We start from the raw sequence: 24,151 nt of genomic DNA, 5'->3' as shown, positions 1-24,151 counted from the left end.
GTAGACTGGAAAAAAGAACAGGCCATCAGGATCAGTCGCTCAGAACTATCCCAGCATCTGCTTGTTTAGATAAAATTGCATTCGAATGTTTAGATAACTACGACATCCAGCCTTCAGCATACGATTGTTCAGACAACTAAAACATACGACTTAAACTAAAATTCAGATAGCTTTGAGCCAACATACGGCTGATACTTAGATATCAAACTAAAATTCAGATAGCTTTAAGCCAACATACTGCAAGATCAGACTGCCTTCAACCTGCAGCCTTGCTTTCACATAGCCTCCAGCCTTGCCTTCATCCTACAGAAACAAAAAAAAAACAGTTCAGAATGAGCTCACAGCATAGACATTCAGTAGTACAGGATCAGATCACACGTGAAGTTCAGTTAAAATTGGTAGATAAATAACTACAAATGATAACCAATATTGATAAAGATAGTTACAAGTACCAGGTATATGTGCACGGTCACCAAACTTATTCCAAATATGTTCCACCAAATCATTCTTAAGTCGGCGATGAGCCGATTTATCTCGAATAGAAGTGTCTTTTTCTAAAGCTCTCTCTAACGGAACATTCTGATCTAGAGAGAATTCCGGTTCTTGAACCGTTGATGAACTAGGAGGCACATTTAGATATAGATTTTCTTCAATAATGTCTTGTTCCTTCTCATCTTCAACTATCATATTGTGAAGTATGATGCAAGCTAGCACGACATCACGGAGTACAGCTCGGTCATATAGACGAGCTGGTCGCTTTAAGATGCAAAATCGCCGCTGCAAGACACCAAATGCTCTCTCGATATCCTTTCTTGCCCCTTCTTGTTCCTTTGCATACAACCTCTCCTTATCAGTGATAGGGAGCCGTATTGACTTAGCAAACACGGCCCAATCAGGGTATATCCCATCAGCAAGAAAATACCCAATGTTGTATTGATTTTCATTTACCATGTACTGGACTCTAGGAGCTTGACCTTTTAGCTCATTGATAAAGACAGTGGACTGGTTCAAAACATTTATATCATTGTTAGAACCTGCTACTCCAAAGAACGCGTGCCAAATCCATAGATCATGAGATGCCACAGCCTCGAGAATCAGCGTTGGAACTTTCTGATCACCCCGAGTGAACTGACCCTTCCATGCATTTGGGCATCTTTCCCACTGCCAATGCATGCAGTCAATGCTACCAAACATACCAGGAAAACCTCGTTTCTCACCAAGTTTGAGTAGACGTTCGGTATCTTCCATAGTAGGGCGCCTCAGGTATCTCTCACCAAATACTTCTCTAACACCTTTCACAAAAAATTTTAACGCCTCCATTGCAGTAGTCTCTCCTATCTTCAAGTACTCATCTAGTTCATCTGCACCACTACCAGTAGCCAATTGTCGAATAGCTGCAGTACACTTTTGTAGTGGACTCAGCCCTTGCCGATTAACAGCATCAACTCTTTGAGTAAAATAATTTGACCACTGACCTAACGCCTCAACAATGCGAAGAAAAAGTGGCCTAGACATACGAAATCTGCGACGAAAAATATTGGAAGGATAAAGAAGATTTTCTAAGAAATAATCATTAACTAGTTTTTGATGTGCTTCCTCTCGTGGCCTCTTGATGTGCTTCCTTGGATTTAATCGATGATCAGTGGCATCTTTTTGAAGGCTTTCCATGGTGGACTGCATGAGCACCGCAGCTTGGTTGATAACAACATCTATGATCTGACCATCAGCAATGAACTCATCTAACAGGGAAGGCGTCTGCTGACTTCCATCAGGGGTGTTATTGTCCTCAGACATCTTTGCAGAACGGAGAAACTAGTGAATACAAGGAAGGAAGGAAAAGAAATGGCACAAAGAGTTCAAAGATAAGTTACCTCAAAGTAATGCCGATTTGTAGAACTAGATGGCAAGAGAATGAGAAAGAGAGAATGCCTTCGTTTGATCAAAAGAGAGAAGGCTCAGGAGTCTATATATAGGTGAACATGGTGCAGTTTTCACACCTCATATACATGTGAAAACTGCCATGCGTCATATAGTGAGGCATATAAAGGGATGCATTCACACTTCACATAGTGCAGCATTCACACTAATTTACACACTGCCATGGTGGACTGCATTCACACTTCACATAATGCCTTCTCTCGGTTCACACACTACATCTAGTTCACACACTGCCATGGTGGACTGCATTCACACCAAATATAGTGCAGCATTCATACACTACATCTAGTGCATCATTAATTCTTGATGTAAAGTGCTGGATAAAGGTATATGAACTGAGCATGCACACAATAAGATAGAGAAAATACCTTAGTCAGCAAACAATTTTTCTTCAAGCTTACGCAACGCCTTCTCCCGGTTCGCCTTTCTCTCTTCAGACATGTGACTTGTATCTTGGTTGAGCAGGGAATTGTAAACCTGAAACATCCTTGCTTCCTTTTCTTCCGTTGCTGCCTTCAAATTAGCATTTGATATCTTAATCTGTGCTTCCGTAACCTTTTCGCACTCCACCTTTCGATCTTGCTGTACCTTGATAATTTTTTCAATATTGTCACCAAGGATGACAATTCCTTCCATAACGTTATCCTTCTTGCGCTTTCCACTACGCTCAGCCTTTGCTGCTTCTCTACCAATAGGTCGTGACTGTTCTTCTGGAACATCATGTATCTCAGACTTGTCTTTCTCTTTTTCTTCAAACTACGCACACCATTTGGGCTCCTCTTTTAATATCTTCCACCAATGCACCAATTGAAAACGCTTCCCAAACCTGGTTTCATATACCTTTTGTACCTCTTCCTCTAGCATGTCATCCGAGTATCCGCTTGTATGCACTTTGGCAATCTGAGTCCAAGCGTCATTGAAATCTGTGATTGAGGACTTGAGGCGTGACCAGTGAATTTTCAATTGGTTTGTTTCTCTTCTAGGCTTCCCATTACCTTTCCTGTTAAACTCCTCAGTGATTTCCTTCCAAAATGTATCAAATTTCTTATCGTTACCCCTAACTGGGTCTTTAGAAATATTCAACCAAGCACTAGCCTACAAAATACAAATAAAAAAAGAACAAATCAAGAATTGTACCAAACAGTTGCCTATAGAAAGGAAAACAAAATGATCAGTGATTACCAGTCTTGTTTCCTCTTCAGGAGTCCAAAATCTTTTTGTCCCTCCCCTTTTTGGCTCAATGGTGTCCTCACTGTCAATGTCAATATGCACTGCATTGTTGTTTGTTGAAGAACCTTGTTTCACAGGTTGAGAAACTCCAGTTCCATAGGCATTTACTGGTGGTGGTGAAGACATTGGATTGAAGGTCATAACCTGACCAACCAAATGAAGATTTTCTCCTTGGACTTGTGGTGGATTAATCATATTTAAAAAACCACCTGGCGGATAGAACCTAATTTTTTTTTGAAACAATCAGAGTTTCTACTACTTGCAGTGTTGAAACACATATGTAACACATGGAAATTCCTACTACTTGCACAGATTGAAACGAAATGGTGGCACAGATTGAACCTAAACTCTAAACAAATTCCTACTAGACTACAGATGTGTTACACAGATTGAAATCAACTGCAAACATGGAAACCATTTCAACTGCAAACATGGAAATGAACTAGTTGCACATATTGAAATGAAATGGTTACCATGAATTTGGGCATTGTTGGTTTGGAGAAGCCAGATTTGGGGGAATGGTGCCCCATCCTGCTCCTTGCGGTGTCCATGGCGGCACAGTTGATGTCGGCGCAGCAGAGGAGCCATGCATAGCAGAACTGACAGTCGACGCAGCAGGGGTGGGGGTCGTCGTGGCTGGAGTTGCATTCGGCGCACCTGGAGACGAAATCGCCGCCGGCGGCGGAGGAACCAGTAGGGGCGCAGGGGCGGCAGACTTCATGCCGAGCCGATGTTGCCGACCGTTCCCTCCTCTACCGGGAAGGCGTCGCCCGGATTGCTTTGCCGCCGGCGGATCCGTGGCGGCTTGCTTTGCCGAAGGTGGATCCATGGCGGACGGCGAGTTCGTGCCCAATCTCCGCCGGCTCGCGCTAAATCGAGGAAGGCCGGATGTGGACGAGGGATGGGGCGGGTTTGGGGACGGCGCAAAGGGCGGGAGCGGGATCCTCGGCAGCGCGGGAGCGGGATTCTTCGACTGCGCGGGAGGAGATTGCTCGGCGCGCGGGAAGATAGGGACGATGCTGAGCGGATGTGTGCGCACGGGATCAGGAGGATGAAACGATGCTCCTCAACGCTAGTTTCACGCGAATACCAGGACTTTGGAAACACCGCGACGTCGTTTCACCAAGACGAAACTTTCTTCTTCTCTCTCCTGCCCATTTCATGCAAAGATTCCATTTTTGCTGATGTGTCACCATATTAAATGTGCATGACATCGCTATGAAATCCCCATTGAGACTAGCCTTATGACCTAGCAAACACACCGCTCGCTCGGGGACGGGGAGTCTCATTTTATTACACCGATCTTATCTTTTTATTACTAAATATATATAAAGATATGCATCTCGATCGATCTCCTGTATATTCTTGACAAAGAAATAAAAAGGATCATTAATTATTTGGGGTTTGATGTTGAATTTTGCCAGAGGCGGGGGACGGCGTTTGGAGGCACTAGCCACAAATTTACAACGTGGGAGGTGGTGGGCATTGGTATCGGCGCCACCGTGTTTGGCGCTGCGTTCGTCATCGCTGTGTACTACCTCGTCGTCTGCATCCGGGGCATGGGTAGGCGCCGCCAGCAGCCGGCGGACGACGTGGTGATCGGCGGCGGCACCGCGTGACCCCTGCCGAGTCTGGCAACGACGACAGCACCTCCCTTGGTGGCATTGAGGCCTCTCCGTCCGGCAGCAACGACAGCGCCCGGACGGATGACAGCATGAGGACATTCATTGTCCACTCAGGCGCCGCGTCATCACCGGGCGACGACGATGACTCCACCAGCAGTGGTGCATTGGAGTTCCCCGGTGGTTTTGACATCCTCCCCCGTTAAACGTACGGAGCCGTACTACTTGGGTAAATAAATAAATAAATAAAGAGAATGTGTGTTCACTGGAAGATATATCGTCGTGTGATAAATAAATAAATAATGCGTACATAATAATATATTGTGTATAAATAAAGTGAGAAATTGGGTCGGCTTCTTATATATAACAACGTATGGCATCACTTAGCTGGTTATTTTATTTGGTATATGGGTCCCAGAAGCTTCATCCATGGCACCGTTAGCATCACACTCCACTCCACGTTATCTCCAGCTCGATCCAACAAACTGTACGTGAAACCTACCTGACCGTGCGATCTCCTGTTGCATGCGAGAGAATAATCTTGACCATGCATGCATACACGTGTACGTGCGACGAGCCGAGTACCTCTGTAGCTCGATCTCGTCAACCGTCGTGATATGGATCGACGCCGGGCCCGTCAACCGTCGTGATATGGATCGCCGCCGGGGGGACAAGTTCATGCACACTGTAGCTGTAGCTTAACGGGCGGCCGTGCGTCCGTGTTGTCCGTCCTTGCTCCATCCATACGTGGTCTGATCTGGACTTTATTAATTTGAACCATACTACAGTTACATGCAGCCAGCAGCTCTCCGTTCCCAATTACTAGTACTGGATATATTTGCATGCATGCAGATATATACAATCAATGCAAGTGGCGTCCAGTGAGAAGATTTTGCCCGCAGAGACAAACAGAGACCCTGTATTGTCAGAGCAAATTAAATGTAATACATTTTACGGTGTTTTTTTCTCATAATAAATCGCTCAACAGCCATAACTTTCCAGACCCGCGTGCCAACAGATTTGCAAGGAAAAATTAATGCAAGAAAAATTAATGCATGGCTCTCTAATATCTACTATCTATATCAATCAATCTGAAAGTGAGGGAGCAACCTGCTGCTGGTGATGAGCCACCTCTCCTTATCTCTTGTGCAACTAATTTAAGCTGTTAATTAGCACTTGGCGAGACTACTGCAAATTAAACCGGAAGAAGATTTCAGGAGGGACTGGCCAACTAGGTTTTGGCAACTGACTGATTTACAAACTCACAACTACTCCTCTTAATGAGAGAGAGAGAGAGAGAGAGGCACTGAAAGCCTCTCGTCAAAAAGTGTCAACCTGACGACGAATTTGTGGCAACAGAGAACTTTTCTCTTCCACCGATCGAGCTACAGCCATTCGCTTGAAGCGGCCCCGGCCCCTCACTGGGATGGGCGTCCCCATCCCCTCCCCTCTCCTGCTCGCCTGCTCCGATCCTCACCTCACCGCCCCCACGGACATGCGCCGGCCGCGCCACCACCAATATGCCCGTATCGCAAAGCGAGCGGCCAGCGCTGGACGGACGCCAGGTCCGGCGGTGCCGCGACCCTCCGACGGCCGGGGCGGTGCCGAGCGGATCTTCGTCGGGGCGCCGCCAACCGGGAGCCGGGAAGGCTGAGCGGTCGGGCACCCGCACCGGGCGGTGAGCGGCGATAGCGAGGAGCGGTCAGCGGCAGCCTTTTTCACGTTTATTCTCTCAACTCATCCCCAGCCTAAGAGGGGCCGGGCTTCAGATCTCATCATCTGCATACCCATTCGTGTGTAGGGGGATTTTGCCGTGCCCACCTGGAAATTTGCAGTTGATCCATGCCGTACCCGTACACCAGCTCAAGCATTGACGGTAATGTAAAATTTCTTCTTTCTTATTTGGGGATTTTTGTTTTGTTTTGTTTTGTTTTGTTTTGGTCTGAAGCAAACAACTGTGCTTGGTTAAAGAAATTATAAGATCATTCACTCTGTAGTCTCTGCCCTCAAATCGATAATGCCACATTCTTAGAAAACAAATCTGCACCATCATTCTTAGATTACAAATCTGCATTATCTCAACATGTATATATGGTGCATGCAGCACCAGTGGTGAGCTTCACCCTCACCCTTTCAATTCCTGGTCCTTTGCTTCTCTGCTTTTATTTTGTTTGAGAGAACTTAATCTCAACATATATTCTAATGACACTTTAGCTGTTGCAAAATTAGTACGGTGTGATGATATTCTGTGGACTGTTGTGTATGATAAACTGCATGTCAGTACTAGTTGTTTATTTGGTCTATAGAAAATTGTTACTGTTAATATCATGTTAATTTTTTACTGCTTTCTTAGTTACCGTTAGAATGCTTGTTAGTTACTGTTTTAGCAGGCTGTACTTTAGGTACAATTCTAGTTTGGTCAGTTATCTGATTGCAGCCTTATGCCCAAAATATGTATGAATCATGCATATTGGTACTTTGCCTGCAGCTCATTTGTCAAAAGGTTCAAATATGCATATACCACCAGAATTAACTAGCCCTTTTGAATCACGATAACTATTACATCACTATCACTGGTGATACGATTACCAACCTACAACTAGACCATTCTGAATTGTTCGTGCAAGTATTGATTTACTATATACGTATACGCACCAACACATGAATATGACTCTTGTTTCCATCTTTCATTCTTTCATGGTTCATGTGCCAAATGTAAGTATATTCAGATCATTTCTTTTTGATGTAGAGGGCAACTGGAGATATTTCAGCAACCTGGACCACTACAGTGATGGCATTGACTAGCGAGCTTGTGGCTGTATTGTTTATGCTGCAGCCAATGTTAGCCTAGATGTCCGTTTAGCGTGTAGACGGACCGGGGTTTAAACGATGATTTGCACTGTATATACATATAAAATTACAGTTTATATATATTTTTAAGTGCAATTTGAGACATGAAGATAGTTGAAAAATCGACATTGAGAATAAATAATTATACGTACAATTATACACAGTCATATAAAGTATAGGCTCATAGACATAATATAATGACATAGATCATTAGACAATACTACAGTATACAATATGACGTAGGCCTTGTTTAGTTCACCTCAAAAATTCAAAATTTTTCAAGATTCTCTATCACATCGAATCTTGCGGCATATACATGGAGCATTAAATATAGATAAAAATAAAAACTAATTGCACAGTTTACCTGTAAATCGCGAGACGAATCTTTTAAGCCTAGTTACTCCATGATTGGACAATGATCACACACTAAAATTACATGATGAAATAACGTAAGTAGTAGTACGTGAACGTCTGAACACAAGTGATATAACACGAACATGCTCACAGCGTCACTCTCATAGTTTCACTCTCACATAAAGAGATGACAGAGACAGAGGAGATATGGTTCAGAATTCTCACTAACACAAAATGCTAGAAAATAGATAGGTGAGGCTGATTGGTCATGGATGGCAAACTTAGAATACTAATCTTCATTCTCCTCATCACCCTCACAATCTATTATTGGTAGCACATCCTCCGGGTCAGACTCAAAATCAATTTCTTCCTCATTGATTGTTGGTTCAGCTTCGCCCTCAGAATGGAACTCATCTATCAACATCTCTCACCTGAGCCAGAGCCTAGCACTTCTGCGGAGCCTTGTAACATCTTCTTCTGCACATGATTCTTCAATTAATTTCCAAGTTAGCCCAACAACCTATCTAGTAATTCCTCATCTCTGCCTTCAATCAGAGGATCCAACATCTTGTTGCTCTTTGCTTTCTCTGCCGTTTGCCATTCATCTTGTTGTTATATTGAACAAAGACGCTCACAAGTTAGCCGGTTTCTTTTCTTTGTGTGATTCTACAACACAGAATGCCAATTCAGGTTTAGTATTAATCAAATCTGAAACATGCCATTTAGAGAATGTTGGGAAGCTTACGCCTTCAAAACAACTCCAGTTTCTTTCACAGCCAGAAGAACTAGAAGTCAAAGTGAGGATCCTTATGGCCATCCTTTGTAATGCTGGAACTTGTGTTGTTCCATAACTACCCCCCACCATTTTGCTGTATAAAAATTCAAATGCAAGACTTGAATAATCTACAGCACAACATATCAAAATCGGAGTTATATGGAATCAATTACTCAGTCAATGGGAGTTACCTTGCTGCATCTTTTCAAGGGAAACCATGCCAATTTCATGCCTTGTTTAGTTCACGAAAAAAAAATTTGGATTTCGCTATCGTAGCACTTTCGGCTTTATTTGACAATTATTATTTAACTATAGACTAACTAGGTTCAAAAGATTCGTCTCGCAAATTATAGATAAACTGTGAAATTAGCTATCTTTTTTATCTATATTTAATACTTCATACATGTGCCGCAAAATTTATGTGACGGGGAATTTTGAAAAAAATTGTGAACTAAACAAGGCCTCAATGCAAATATCTTGGCCTTCCTCTGCATCTTGGAAGGTTAAAAAGAGAGGATGAACAAGAGGTGTTGAAGAACAAATGCAAACTTGCGCCTCTGCCGCCGAGACGGCGGCCAACCCTGCTCACTACAGCCAAGACGCAGCACCCGTAGGCCTTCCGTGCCGCACTGCTGCCGTGCCCATATATCGTCTATCGGGTCTATCATTTATGCACCCGCTAAGAGCGAGCGGTATTTGTTTTGGATGACGATCTGCCCACATCGCTGGAGGGCGAGAAAATAGACTCGGAAGGGAAGGAAGTCTAGAACCTGTTAGCTCCTCCTAATCTGGCCACGGTGTGCATACTGTGTAGTAGAGAGTAGCTACTTCCAGGTGTATAGAAAATGCACCATATATATATATATATATATATATATATATATATATATATATATATATATATATATATATATATATATATATATATATATATATATATATATATATATATATATATATATATATATATATATATATATATATATATATATAGCATTTCTTTTTACATGTTGCTACTTTTCTAGGGGTGCTGGATTCAAACCCCACATGCCGTAGTTTTTTTATTCTCAACCATACTATATATTTTAATTTTTACCATATGCATCACATACATGTAACAAACTAACAAAAAATTTATTTAAATAGTTTAACAAATCATCTTTTGGATTTGATTCTCTGGCAATCATATTTTTTAATTTTTTTGCACCATATATTGGTAACGGGCCTATTGTTTTAGGCTAAGTAGAGTATGACGAAATTAAAATCATACACTATGACGATCCAGATAAAATCGTCACAAGTCAGCGGGCTGAAAATATCCACCGGTGCACAACGATAACGAAAAATAAATTATCGTCACAGATTATGTCTGTCAGTGACGATTTGTAAATCCGTCATCGAGAATCCGTCACAGATTAACAAAGTTTGTTGTAGTGAAGGACCGGCCGCTGTCGTCGCGGTGCAAGCCGCCGTGATCCCGAAGGTGTCGCCGCAGGTTGCCGTCGCCGGTGTTGTTGTTGGCTCGTTGCTAACGCCATCGGTACGGGAGCCGTCGTGGCTGGGACATCATTCCGGTAGTGCGGGAGCCGTCGTGTCGTGGATGGAGCGTTGCTCGCCGAGCGCGTGAAGGCGGTGGCCGCCATCACCAGTTGGTGACCCGCGCCGCGCTGGTGGTGGAGGACAGACCCAGTGACCCACGCCCCCACGGGGACACCGCCGCCACCGGGAGGTGGGAAGGACGCCGCCGCCCATGCTTGAATTGGAGACCGAGGAGTCGACGCTGCCGCCACTGGGAGGAGCCGCCGTGCCGTGTACTTTTGTGGGAGGAGCCGCCGTGCGGCAGAGTTATTTTTGTTCGTGACTGCTGCCCTCGGGAAGGAAGTGACGTAATTAGCGGGATCCTATGCGGTCCAATTTAATCCCTTGATTACGATCCAAGGCAAGCAACGGCTCAAAGATTTAGTAAAGCGGACATAATTTGCGGGGTGTGGCTCCATTTGCATGGAGCACGCTAGGGGAATCAATCAATACGAGTGTGTTTGGTTCCCTGCATAACCCTCTAGCCAGGCTTTCACAGTACAGGTTGCGCCTGTTTGGTTTCCTAGTCAGCCTCCAGGCTTACGCAAGCCCAATTTGTACCGTTTTCCTGGCTTCCTGGGAACGCCCGATTTGGCCGTCTCCACGGAGCCAGGCTTGCGCCAGGCTCGAGCGTGAGTCCGCTCACCCCCCTCATTCGCGAATCTCCTCCTCCTCCGGTCGTCTCCTGCTTCCCTCTGTCGGTCGTGAGTGCGCTCCTACTCCGGTCGTCTCCCCCGCTCCCCGCCATCGCCGATGTGGGCGCGAGCCGCAACAACGAGGTGGAGCGCGGTGGAAGCGGAAGAGTGCTCCACGGGCGGCGCGCCATGGCTCCTCGTCCGCCGCGCCACTAGCACCGACAGCCTCACCCCACCAACAGCCTCATCCGCAGCGTTGGGCTTCATCGCCAAGGTCAGCATCGCCATCGCGCTTGGCCTCTCCTTCACCATCATCTGGACCTCAGTCTCCCCAACTTCCTCCTCCCAGCAGATCTCTACCAAGCGCTCCTCCTTCGCAGCCGAAGTTGCCGCACCGCCAACTGCCTTCCACAATCGCACCGCCGCCGGCGGCGGCGGTGGGCACGCTCACCGGAAGCCCCGCTCCATCCCGCACAGCCACAAGAAGCGCCACCCTGCTCCGTCTGGATCCCATTCCCTTCCCCACCGCTCCAATGCCACCGCCTCGCTGGATGCCGCCGTTGTGAAGCCGCCGCAGCTGGAATTGGAAGACGCGCCATGGCTCCTCGTCCACCGCGCCAGAGGGCGAGCACCACAAGGACGTGGATAGGGTGCTCGGCGAGGAGGACAGCAGTGAGGTTCATGCCCACCCGCTGTTCGACACAATACCTCAAAAGCGGTGAACTCACCCTCCCAAAGAAAAGGTGACTCTATACAAAGCAAGTCATCCAACCAAACAAACATGTCTATAGCCGGGCTAACACAATGCAAACAACCAAACAACTGTGAATTGGCTTAGTTAGAGCAGGCTAAGACTAGCCTGTCTTAGTTTTGCTAGCCAGGCTTGTCTAGAAAACGAACCAAACACACCCTACATGCATTAGCGAGAAGCCACACACCTGACCTGCCGTAGATGAATGGACGCGCATGGTGCGCTGGTGACATATGAGCCAGTTTTGATCTGGCTACAGAATAAGAAGTTATTCTGTAGCCAGCCATAAGGTATTATATATATATATATATATATACCTATGGTATGCAAACTAGCTATCTATACAAACTATGCAAACTATAATCAGGACCATAAGATTCTAATGCAATGGTTAGAGAGAAAGGTGGGCTAATTTAGCACTTAAACCCTCCACTCATCCCAGGTCACGGTTGTATGCTGTTATTACTTCCTCGCGGTGCCGTTTCGTCCCCATCCGTCGTTTCGTTCCTACGTGAGGCCGGCGTCGTGACCCGCGATCCAGCGCCGCCGACAAAGTGGTGGACGGCTCCGTCGACCAATCGGATCAGTCGTTCCTCAATGAGACGCAGGTCGATGCTAGGTAAGCGCTCACTGCGTCGCGCGCCCGACATCTGACTGCGTCGTCCAGACGCACAGCGGTACAGGGAGGCAGATCTATACTAGACTCAATACTAGGACCGCTGGCCATGGATCACGGAGACGAACGAATGTCAGGCAGGCAACTCAATACTAGGACTGTCTGGCAGCCATGAACAGGACCATGCAATGTACAAGATGCAATGTACCGCATGAACAAGATGCATGTATGCCCAACACAAGAGGTTACGTCGATGGAGCCCTCCAGCACCTTGTCGGCGGCGCTGGATCGCGGGTCACGACGCCGGCCTCGCGCAAGAACGACGGTGGGGGACAAAACGGCACCGCGAGGAAGTAACGTCGTAAGACCGTGACTTGGGATTAGATGGGATGAGTGGAGGGTTTAAGTGCTAAATTAACCTACCTTTCTCTCTAACTATTGGATTAGAATCTTATATATATATATATATATATATATATTATTTTTAGAGAATATATCCATATATACCCCAACATAAGTATAGTATAATATACTGGTACATGCTAGGTAGTATATCCATATATGTACAGTAGTATACGTTCATACCTTTTAATAAGAGTATGTGCACGTACTACTGTTTAGTAAGAGTATATGCACATACACGTACAATAATAAAATATATACACATACAATGTCATATTAAAATATATGTAGTACGACACCTGGAGTATGTACGTATGTGCACATACTTGTATAGTAATCGAGTATACGCACATACTACAAGGTCATATTAAAAAGTAGTATGAACAAGTACTTTTGCCAAAAAAAATAGAGTATGGAAAATACTCCTTTGAAAAAAGAAACAAGCCTGACATAGATATGTATATATTTTTCCAGCAAAAGTGGAAGTATATATGCGTGTGCATATTTACATTACTATAATGTCACGAGATGATTGAGTATATGTTTCATACAGGTTATACGAGTATGTCAATATGTGAAATGCATAATACTCATGTCTTGACGCTATACATGTAGCTAGCCATCGCTCTGGAGCATTTTAGTGCAGTACGTAACAGAAAGGCTTGATGACTAGTGAAGATTACCAACGAGATGCAATGTGGCCACCATCCTGGCAGCGCCGTGGTCGTCGATCACGAGCTTTCAGATGGCATCTGGCAATGATTTTCAAACATGGCGTTGTGGATCCTAGTAGTATCGTGGTGATTAGCGGCGACGAGTTTTCCGGCTGCGCGGCGTTTATTCCGTGAGACGGTGTTTTCCACGTATATATATCACACAAAAATTGACAACAAATCTATCCGAAAATTTGGGAAGGCAATCCCCTAACGGGTTAGATCTAAAATAAACCCGTTAGTAGTGCTCCAACAAAATCCTACACGAGTACACGTGAGAGCAAAGGAGTAATTACTCCCAGGGAGTAGGAAAAATTTACCATATATATATAATTTTGACTTGGCAAGAAAAATTTTGTGGACCCGCTCACTGCCTACATGGCTCGCGCGCCCTTCTCTTGGCGCGAGTTCCTTGGCGCCGCCATAGCCGAAAATCCCCTCCTCCAAACCAGCGCCATCTTCTCCCCCATAGCCGGCCATCCCCTCAACAAACCTACCAATCTCCATGCCGGCCATCTCCTCCCCACAGCCTGCAGCCATGTCCTCCCCAAACCTGCCCTTCCCCTCCCCATAGGCTGCAGCCATGTCCTCCCCAAACTCGCCCCCCTCCGATGGACACAGATGGATAAACACAAAACCCACCCAACAATGGATACAAAAAGATATGGCTGAACAAAAGGAAGAGGGAATCATGGAGAACCTAGCCGGTGATGAAGATGCAGACGCACGGCCTCGACACTCCGTGGGAAGAGACGGCGGCAGCGGGAGAGAATAGCGCGCGCATGTAGAGGAAACCGCGGCTACGGAGGATATGCGAAGCTATCCCGGACGCGCATAAATGCCAAAGACTTGAGTAGAATTTGCCAACTTGTTATAAACGTCAAGTCCAATTGCTAAACTGTTGGATAGGAAATTTTGAGAATTTTGACAAAAAACAAGAATGACAAACCTATTTGCAAAGCTGTTGGAGTTGCTCTAACTTTCTCTTTGATATCTTCCCTAAAAGCAGTTTACAATCATTTTTTTTATTGAAAATAATTTTAGCTTTCGGGTGAAGCTGATGAAACTGAAGCTAAAAAACTGCTTCACGGTAAAGCTGCAGGCCCCTATCCTTGCTATAAGTTGAACCAATTGAGTGGGAGTATCATGGGTAATGGATTTACTGGGTCATTAGTGAGCTCACGCCCAAGAAAAAAGGTGTGCCTGCTTCGTCACAAACTCTCCCCTTCACCAAATAACCTACAACAGTCCCTATGCTTGATTATGTGAGGTAGCAGCATGATGTGTGTGGCACAAAATTTTCGTCCTTTCTTTGTGGAGTCATGTGTGGTACGTGATCTTCCCTTTCTATACTATTATGATAGCAGACTAATTTTCCCAAATATAGGCCCTGTTTAGTTGCTGAAGTGAAAAATTTCGCGACACTGTAGCACTTTCGTTTTTGTGGTAATTATTATCCAACCATGGACTAACTAGGCTCAAAAGATTCGTCTCGTAAATTTCGACCAAACTGTGCAATTAGTTTTTATTTTCGTCTATACTTAATACTCCATGCATGCGTCTAAAGATTCGATGTGACGGAGAATCTTGAAAATTTTTAAGTTTTGGAGTGGAAGTAAACAAGGCCTATACGAAAGCATGTAGCAGAAAACCTTCTGAACTCAATCTCTATTCCTTAGCAATCTTGTTGGTACACTTGAAATCCTGAATGCTACCTTCTCAACTCATTCTCTCTGTCCCCAAATTTGATTAAGGCCCAGTTTAGTTCCATATTTAGGCGAAAAAAATTGGTCACTGTAGCACTTTCGTTTATATTTGGTAATTATTGTTCAACCATGGACTAACTATAGCTAGACTCAAAAGAATCGTCTCGCAAATTACAGGAAAATTGTGTAATTAGTTATTTTTTTAATCTATATTTAATGTTTTGTGCATGTGCCGCAAGGTTCGATGTGATGGAGAATCTTGAATTTTTTTTTTGTTTTTAGTTGGTACTAAACAAGGCCTAAGGATGAGCGAGGTCTGCAATTATTCTGCTACCTTGTCATGCTAGCAAATCCTTGGTTGGTGCATCTAAAATTCTGAACCTGCGTGTCTGAGTCAAACAAATTCAACAATATTATGATGTTTGACATTTAGCAATGATTAAATTGCTAAATCTTACTGCTATGTCATACTATATTTTACTGTTTATAATATAGTATGAAAGCATGTAGCAGAAAACCTTCTGAACTCATACTATGTCAAACAAATTCAACAGCATCACTAAATCTCACTGTAAGCTTAGTCTTACTGGTACATCTCCATCATATAATCCTCCATGATTTCATTGTTTGCCTTACTATAAATTCACTATATTAACATGTCTACACGTTTCTCCATTGCAGCGTGACAGGAAGAGCACTACAGATTTCAAATATAGATTTGCATGTAATCATGTTGAATCTCCCATTGCGAAGTTTTTTCCATAATATAATGTCGCCTATCACAATCATCAACACGTAAATGTTCCATAGGGAGATGTTGATGATATTGCTGTAAATTGGTGACCATTTAATTATATACATTGCATGTTCACCTATATGCACGGTTAGGCTGGAACCGGCAGTGGTAGACGAGCCGCACCATGCTATCAATGGTCCCCTTATCAGACCTAATTCTGGTAGTGGAAAAAGGATCTGGAGTAGTGACATGACACTGTAGAATCCAAAGTAGGTGACATACAAAGGTTTACAAAATAGGTGCAATCAAGTGAAAATAACAAACAACTCCCTTAGAATTATATATCAATTTTCAATACATTATTTAGATGTACTGCTACGAAAAGTTTAAGACCAGAGCCTACAATAAGATGTATAGATCAGTTATGCAGATGGCGATGGGATAGGCGGGCAGATGGGATCACAATTAGGGCACACAGCCCGACATTCATCCAACTTGTAGTAACACAATTGATCTGGTTTTTGCGTCAAGCAACAATAGCATGACTGTTTATTTGGGCACTCACGCAGCACACAAAATTTTATTGACAATTTATTCGGATCTGGTGTTGTGTTGGTGAGGATATATGCCAGGCTCCTTTCAGATCTAACATTGAGCTCCTGATAAGGACGAGCTGTTTGATTGCATGTTCATGAAGTATATATATGAGAATATGGATAAAACTACAAGGACTAATATTTGTTGATAATGAAACACTTACATTGCACAGGGAATGCAAAGAGGAACAACATAAACATCAAGGCTCCACAAATGTTCCTCGAATTCATGTTGGACTGCGAATTATCTTATCTGACCAACCTCGCACAATCGTTGCTTTAGGCGTTCAGTGGCACACATATATATATATACACAAACACACACATAGTGACATGAGTATGAAAGTTTCCTATATGATTTGTAATTTTTTTAGTACATTTCTATTTGTTAGCCCAAATAGGAGTTAATATTAATTTTTGTTTATTATGCCTCTATATTGATAACTAGATTTATCGTCCCCAGTGAAATGCCCACCAACATAGGTTCCCTAGTGCTCGAGAAAATTCTGGCTGTGTAGGATGCCAAATTTATGAATACAGGCATATTTAGCACCAATCAATTTTTTCTTTTCAATTGATCTCTATTCATAAATTTGGATCCCATAACTAGGATTTTTCGAGCACTAGGGAACCTAGCCGGTGATGGGCATTTCTCTAGGGTGATAAATCTAGTTATCAATATAGGGGTGTAATAAATGATATTAATATTAACTTCTATTTTGGCTAACAAATAGGAGGGTAATATTAAAATTTACAAACGGTATAGGAAACGTGATGAGTTCACAAACTCATCATGTCACTATATATGTGTGTGTTTGTTCTGTGTGTGTGTCATTCAACGCTTAAATCAATAATTGTGTGAGGTCGGTTAAATAAGATAATTCGTAATCCAACATGAATCTGAGGAACATGTGTGGAGCCTTAATGTTTATGTTGTTTCTCTTTGCATTCCCTATGCAATGTAAGTGTTTCATTATCATCTAATACTTGTCCTAGATTTTTTTCTCTCTCTATATTCTCATATATACTTCATGAACACGTGATCGCATAGCTCGTCCTCATTAGAAGCTCAATGTTGGATTTGAAAGGAGCATGGCGTATATCCTAACCAAGACAACACCAATTCAGAATAAAGTGACACTAAAATTCTGTGTGCCGATTCAGTGTAACCCAAAACTTGTGTGCTACTGTTGCTTGACCCAAAAACCTGGTACCATGTGGACTTCCCACCAAACCGCGCCACATGTTGAGAATTAGGAGCCAACGCACAGTGGTGCCGCATGGTGTTGGTCAGATTAGCAGGTCCATTGGTCAGAATTCACTCTATGTCCTTGAGCACCTCGTATTTGTTGAGCGATGCCATCATGATCATGTCTGAATAGTTTAATTTGAAGCCGACCGATTTAACTAGTAATCCGACTAGTTTAACTAGAAATCCGACTAGTTTAAATAAGTACCGACCGGTTTAACTGGGCAGCAGGTGTTGGACTTTATATGACGTGCTTAGCAGCTTTGAGTTCATATTTGGTATGGTTATCTGTCATGCTATTTTATATTCTATAAACATTGAGAGTAAGAAGTTGCAATCACCATCCATGTGCATTAATTCCACCTTGCAGCATATAGAAGGTATGGTGGATTACTTTCGGAACTAGAGAAATAATGTTTGTTGATAGTCTGGTTGCTGCCATAGACATTGCACTTGAATTGAGAGTAGAGGCATCTTTTCTAGTAAAGTCTCGTTCTTTTAGGAAGAAACAATGTGATGAAACTAACTCCAATGAAGCTATTTTGCAAGCCGAAAAGGATTTTGAAGTAAGTTATTTTAATAGTTCATTGAAAAGCATATTTAAAGAACTACAGTCCTTCAATGAAAAAAATCGGATTTCTAATGAATTCAACATCCTTGAAGTCATTTGATGGTGTTGATCTAATAGACCAATGCATGAAGTTTGCGAAAACTTTCTCTTCAGATGGTTCGTCAGATCTTGATGTAAATGACCCGATTTCTGAGTCAGCTATTTTACAGTTTACTCTGTCAAATAAGCTAATGTCTGCTATGGAGATGTTTGAGTTTGTCACAGAAGTGAATTTTTACCCTTAGTATTTCTATTGCTTACTGGATCCTATTCACTATGCTTGTGATTGTGGCCTCAGCTGAAAGAACATTTTTAAAGCTAAAATTGTTAAAGAATTATTTGAGGTCCGTAATGTCCATAGAATAAATAAACGGTTTGGTAACTTTATGCATCGAGAATAAACTATTAGATGAAATTGAAATTGAGGCCATCATCAATGATTTCGCAGCAGCAAATGTTAGAAAAAAATTTATGGTAAGATAAGATGTATAATTATTTTATAAGAATGTTTTTTATGCATTACATTTATTAGAAATGTTATTATATTATTAGAGTTGTATTAGAGGGCCCATCATTATAGCTTCGCTCTAGGTCTATAAATTGACAACATCGGGCTTGTGTAGAGGTAGTTTGAGTAGAGTAGCTCTCTTGCTAGCTACTTCCTCTGTCCCAAATTAAGTGTCGTTTTTTGTTTTCGTATCGCAAGTTTAACTTGATTTATAGAAATATGTGCTATATTTGTATCTCCAAATAAATTTATTAAAAAAACTAGATTTAAAGATCTTTCCAATGATACTAATTATGTAACATAAATATTACTATTTTTAATATATATTAAATTAAAGTTATTTCTGAGGAAGCGAGAACGACAGTTATTTTAGGATGGAGGGAGAAGTTAAGTAGCTTAGTGTAATTAGTTGATCTAGTTAGCGAGCTCACTAGTGTAGAATTAGAGACATAGCCTTATGTGATATAGAGATTATAAACAACTAGAATTATAGTATAGGTGGCTTGCAATCCTTGTAGAGCTAAAGCAAAATTATATTTCACCATTTCGGTTATTAACCATTTGCTCTAGTGAGTTTGTAGAGAATTTTTATAGGCTATTCATCCCCTCTAGTCATTTAGGACCTTTCATTTGTCCGTGTAGATAGAAAGATTTGTGGTGCGTGGGTTTTGGGATGGGATGGGGTGTTGTCTAGAGCTAGTTTCACTCAAATATTGTGGCCAGTTGGGGTTGGGGCTCATGAATCTCGCGCGACATGACATTTAATCAAAAAGTCACTAAATCAATCAGTTTATAATATTTGTTTCATAGCCAGCTTAACTTAGTGACATTAATAAATGCATGTCATAAAAATGTCTTAAAGCTAGTAGCTAGAATGATATATTGTAAGAACATTAGACATGTCATAATAACCAATTTGCTATTGTCATAAATCTGTGACAAGGAATAACAAGGATAGTGTGTCACATTATTTAATTAAATCTTTTGAATATTGTTATCAAGGTGGCATGTGGGTCCAATTGCCAAAATACTAACTATGTAGAGAGGTTTTTTAAATTTTTTTCATATGTGCTCAACGAGGTTATGAAAAATATGAAAAAATACTGAGGGTCCCTTTGGATTGGAGGATTGGGATAGGATTTTTGAAGGATTGAACTTCCTAACATTTAAACATGGTCGTATAGCTTAGCGGTAAGACATACTTGGTTCTTAGTGGTGTTCAAATCCTCCTCTTTACATACTTAACCTACATATGCTCGCACCGAAGGGTGCTTGAACCGTGGCCACCTGGAGCTATGCACCAAAGGGTGCTTGAACAATGGCCACCCGGCAAATATGTCTTGCTAATGCAAGGAGGACGACGCTGGCGACTGCATTAATTAATTCATTCACATCAACCACCACTCTATAGTTAATAAATAATGAAGTTAAATATAGTTAGCAAAAACAATGTTACAGCTAGAGGCGAATCTAGTATACAAGGAGTAGGGGCACGTGCCCCATTCAAATTCTAAGTTTTTTAAGAAAAATGTCTGATATAGAGGTTCTGTTACAGATAAAATATTCGGGTGATCTCATCTTCTCAAACTCTCTCCCAAGTAATCACGATGTCCATGATGAGTTGTGGAAGAAGTCTCGGAGGGGAACCGGTCTTCACGGGCAAGTACGGAGTCGTGGGGAGAAGTCTCGGTCTTCGAGCTGTTAGGATAGATCTCTGGGGGGAGAATCTGAGGAGATGAGATCACCCGGATATTTTATCCGTAACACTCCCTCTTGATCGAATCGCTTGTTGAGATCAATGGATCGTATTGCCCCTCCAAAAATTTCTGTAGGATAAAAACGAGGAAAAATACATGTGTGTATGCGCTATAGTAAAACTCCTTAAAATCACTTGGGAAAAGAAGAAGAAAGTTATAGCACTTAATGATTGCCTCATTGTAAACTAATATGAGAAAACCTTTACATGAGAAAACTCATGTTGTAGTTTAGAGGACAATATGTGTCTTTGATACTACTTTAAAAAACCCTGTGGGGAAAACAAGGAATATGACACTCTTGTGTTAATATTATCTCATTAAAAACACTTTATGAGAAACCTTGTGAGGAAAAACTCATAAAGAGAAAAGAGTATAATATGATGATGTAGACAGGCTAATGTCTAGGGGATTTCTCCTCCTGAACCTTGCAAATCCCTAAGTCGTCGCATACCAATTCCTTTGACACATTTTTCAAATGATGAAGTTGGTAGGGACTTAGTGAACAGATCAGCGAGGTTGTCGCATGATTTAGTTTTCAAGATATTGATCTCTCCATTTTGTTGTAATTCTTGAGGATAGAACAACTTTGGAGAGATGTGTTTGTTGATATTGCTCTTGATATAACCTGTCTCCATTTGTGTAACACAAGTCGTATTATCTTCGTAGATATAATGGTTGGAGCTGTGATAGCTTTAAGACCACACGACTGTTGTATGTGGTTGATCATTCTGCTAAGCCAAACGCATTCACGTGAGGCCTCATATAGTGTGACTATTTTAGAATGATTCGTGGACGTTGTTGCCAATGTTTACTTGGATGATGTCCATGATATGGCGGTTCCATTTTGCAAGAACACGAAACCAGTTTGTGATCTGCCATTGTGGGGGTCTGATTGATATCCAGCATCGGTGTATCCTATCATCTCTGAGTTTGTTCTTCTTTGGAAGAATAATCCGAGATCCCTTGTGCCATTAACATATCTGAGGATCTATTTTACTCTTGTCCAATGTCTCTTGGTAGGAGAGGCACTGTGCCTTGCTAGCAAATTCACTACGAAAGCGATGTCAGGCCTGGTGCTATTGGCAAGGTACATGAGTGCTCCAACAGCACTAAGGTATGGGACATGAGGTCCTAGGATTTCATCCCCCTCATCTTGTGGTCTGAATGGATCAGTGTTTAGTCCTAAAGATCGAACGACCATAGGGGTTTTGGAAGGATATGCGTTGTCCATATTGAATCTCTCCAATACTTTCTGGACATATGCAGATTGATGTACAAAGATTCCAGTTGAAAGATGCTCAAGTTGTAGGCCTAAGCAGAATTTGGTTTTATCCAAATCCTTCAACTCGAACTCTGTCTTAAGATGTTTGCATGCCTCATCAATATCTTGTTTGTGGCCGATGGTATTTAGATCATCAACATACACCGATATGATGCAGAATCCCGTTTGAGATTTCTTGATGAAGACACATGGGCAGTCATCACTGTTAGAGTAGCCCTTCTGTAGAAGGTACTCACTTGGGCCGCCTCGTGGGGCCTACTGCACTCGCAGCCAGCATATTGAGGGCCAGCCCAGGTCCACCTTGCTACGCCTCCACCCGTGTTGGGCCAGCCAAGAAGGAAGGTAGGAGGTATCGTGGGCAGCTGGGCCGCGCCCTGATAAAAAAGAGAAAAAATAGGAGCTGAGTTTAGATTGTCACCTTAGAGACACCCGATTTTGAAAATAATTAAAATAACTTGTGAACAAAGTAAAATCGGTGCCAAGGATCATCACAAATTGGATGTTGACCACAGGAAAGACATTTTCTATGACGTATTTATGTCGCTAAATTGATATGGCTTCCAATAGAAGGTCATAACACACACACACAAATACACACATAGCAATACGATTATGGGAACTGATCAAATCCTTTACCGTGTGTAATTTTTTTTAGTAATTGTAATGAGTTCAGAATGTGGATACAAATTTTGAAATTCACAATACACTCTATTTCAAGAAGAGCCATGCCGGGAGTTAATATTAATTTCCTTTAGGCCTTGTTTAGTTCACCCCAAAAAGCAAAAAGTTTTCAAGATTCTCTGTCACATCGAATCTTGCGGCACATGCATGAAGCATTAAATATAGACGAAAGCAAAAACTAATTACACAATTTAGTTGGAAATCGCGAGACGAATCTTTTGATACTAGTTAGTCCATAATTGGATAATATTTGTCACAAACAAACGAAAATGCTACAGTACCGAAATCCGAAATCTTTTCGGAACTAAACAAACGAAAATTGTGGCCCTGCATTGACTACTAGATTTATGGTTCCTAGTGAATGCCCACCAACTAGCTCTCCACTTTGTATTGTAGTGCTCGAGAAAATCCCGGTTGGGCCACCCCAAACTTATGAATAGAGGTAAATTGGAAAGAAAAAATTGATTAGTGCTGATTAGAATATAGTGTACGTAGGTAGTAACTAGTGCATCCATTTATCTTTTCTGATCATATAATTATTCAGTTAGGAGTTAGGACAAACAGATAATTGGTATATTAATATTTCATTTACAAATGTGATCCAAAAATAAAGTCATATGCAAGTATTTTTCTTATTAAGATAATTCATATTAAGAAATATGCTTGCATATGACAATACTTTTAGATCGCATATGTGAATGGAATATAAATAGACTAATTATCTATTTGTCCTAAGGAAATAAAGTATGGTCAGAAAATAAAAATGGATGCAGTAATTACTACTTGTATTAATTGGTACACTATATTCTAATTAGCACTAATCAATTTTTGCTTTCCGATTTCTTCATAAGTTTGGCATCGCACAACCAGGATTTTCTCGAGCACTAGGAGACCGAGCTGGTGGGCATTTCACTGGGGGCGATAAATCTAGTTGTCCGTATAGAGGCATAATAAATATAAAATTAATATAACTCATCTTGGGCTAACAAATAGAAGGGTACAATAAAAATTACAAACAGTATACGAAACGTGATGAGTTTCTATACTCATGTCGCTATGTGTGTGTTTATCTATATATACTGCCAGTCATCTTTGCATTCGCTGTGCAATGTAAGTGTCTCATTATCAACTAATACTTGTCCTTGATTTTTTATCCATATTCTCATATATACTTCATGAACATGGAATCAAACAGCTCGTCCTCAGCAGGAGCTCAATGTTGGATCTGAAAGGAGCCTGGCGTATATTCTCACCAACACAACGGCAAGTCAGAATAAAGTGTCATTAAAATTTTGTATCGAGCGTCAGTGTGGCCGAGATGTGTGCTATTGTTGCTTGACGCAAAAACCGACACGATGGTGTTACTACGGGTTGCATGTATGCCAGGCCGAGTGCCCTGGTTGTGATCCCATCTGCCCGCCTGTCCCTTCGCCATCTGCATAATATATACAACTATCACTAGGTTCTAGTCTTAAACTTTTAGTAGCACATCTAAATAATGTATTGAAAATTGATAATCCTGAGGAGTCATGTGCTATTTTCACTGGATTACACCTACTTCC

General features: G+C 42.0%; 1 protein-coding gene and 2 long non-coding RNA genes across 4 annotated transcripts; 1 reads left to right on the top strand and 2 right to left on the bottom strand.

Annotated features, from left to right (window-relative positions):
* On the bottom strand, positions 10-5,265 carry LOC110430896 (putative nuclease HARBI1). Of its 2 annotated transcripts, XM_021449082.1 has the most exons (3): positions 1,872-5,264; positions 453-1,794; positions 64-303 (listed from the first exon to the last, which is right to left on the bottom strand). In XM_021449082.1, the coding sequence occupies exons 2-3, from the start codon at positions 1,792-1,794 to the stop codon at positions 299-301; spliced, it is 1,347 nt and encodes a 448-aa protein (XP_021304757.1). In that variant the 5' UTR covers positions 1,872-5,264; the 3' UTR covers positions 64-298. The 2 variants fall into 2 exon arrangements, with proteins under 2 accessions (XP_021304756.1, XP_021304757.1); XM_021449081.1 differs by having other exon boundaries at positions 10-1,794; positions 1,872-5,265.
* LOC110431273 lies at positions 6,120-7,745 on the top strand. The gene is made up of 3 exons (XR_002448714.1): positions 6,120-6,491; positions 6,592-6,666; positions 7,540-7,745. It is a non-coding gene; the product is annotated as an uncharacterized LOC110431273 (long non-coding RNA).
* LOC110430802 lies at positions 16,217-16,763 on the bottom strand. The gene is made up of 2 exons (XR_002448188.1): positions 16,667-16,763; positions 16,217-16,579 (listed from the first exon to the last, which is right to left on the bottom strand). It is a non-coding gene; the product is annotated as an uncharacterized LOC110430802 (long non-coding RNA).

Source organism: Sorghum bicolor, chromosome 10 (assembly GCF_000003195.3).
Source record: "Sorghum bicolor cultivar BTx623 chromosome 10, Sorghum_bicolor_NCBIv3, whole genome shotgun sequence".
Taxonomy (NCBI): domain Eukaryota; kingdom Viridiplantae; phylum Streptophyta; class Magnoliopsida; order Poales; family Poaceae; genus Sorghum; species Sorghum bicolor.
Note: the sequence above shows the minus strand (reverse complement) of the source record. Positions and strands in the feature narration are given on the sequence as shown.

Excerpts from the sequence above, each read along its gene's own strand:
- LOC110430896 (XM_021449081.1), bottom strand. The coding sequence starts at position 1,794 with ATGTCTGAGGACAATAACACCCCTGATGGAAGTCAGCAGACGCCTTCC.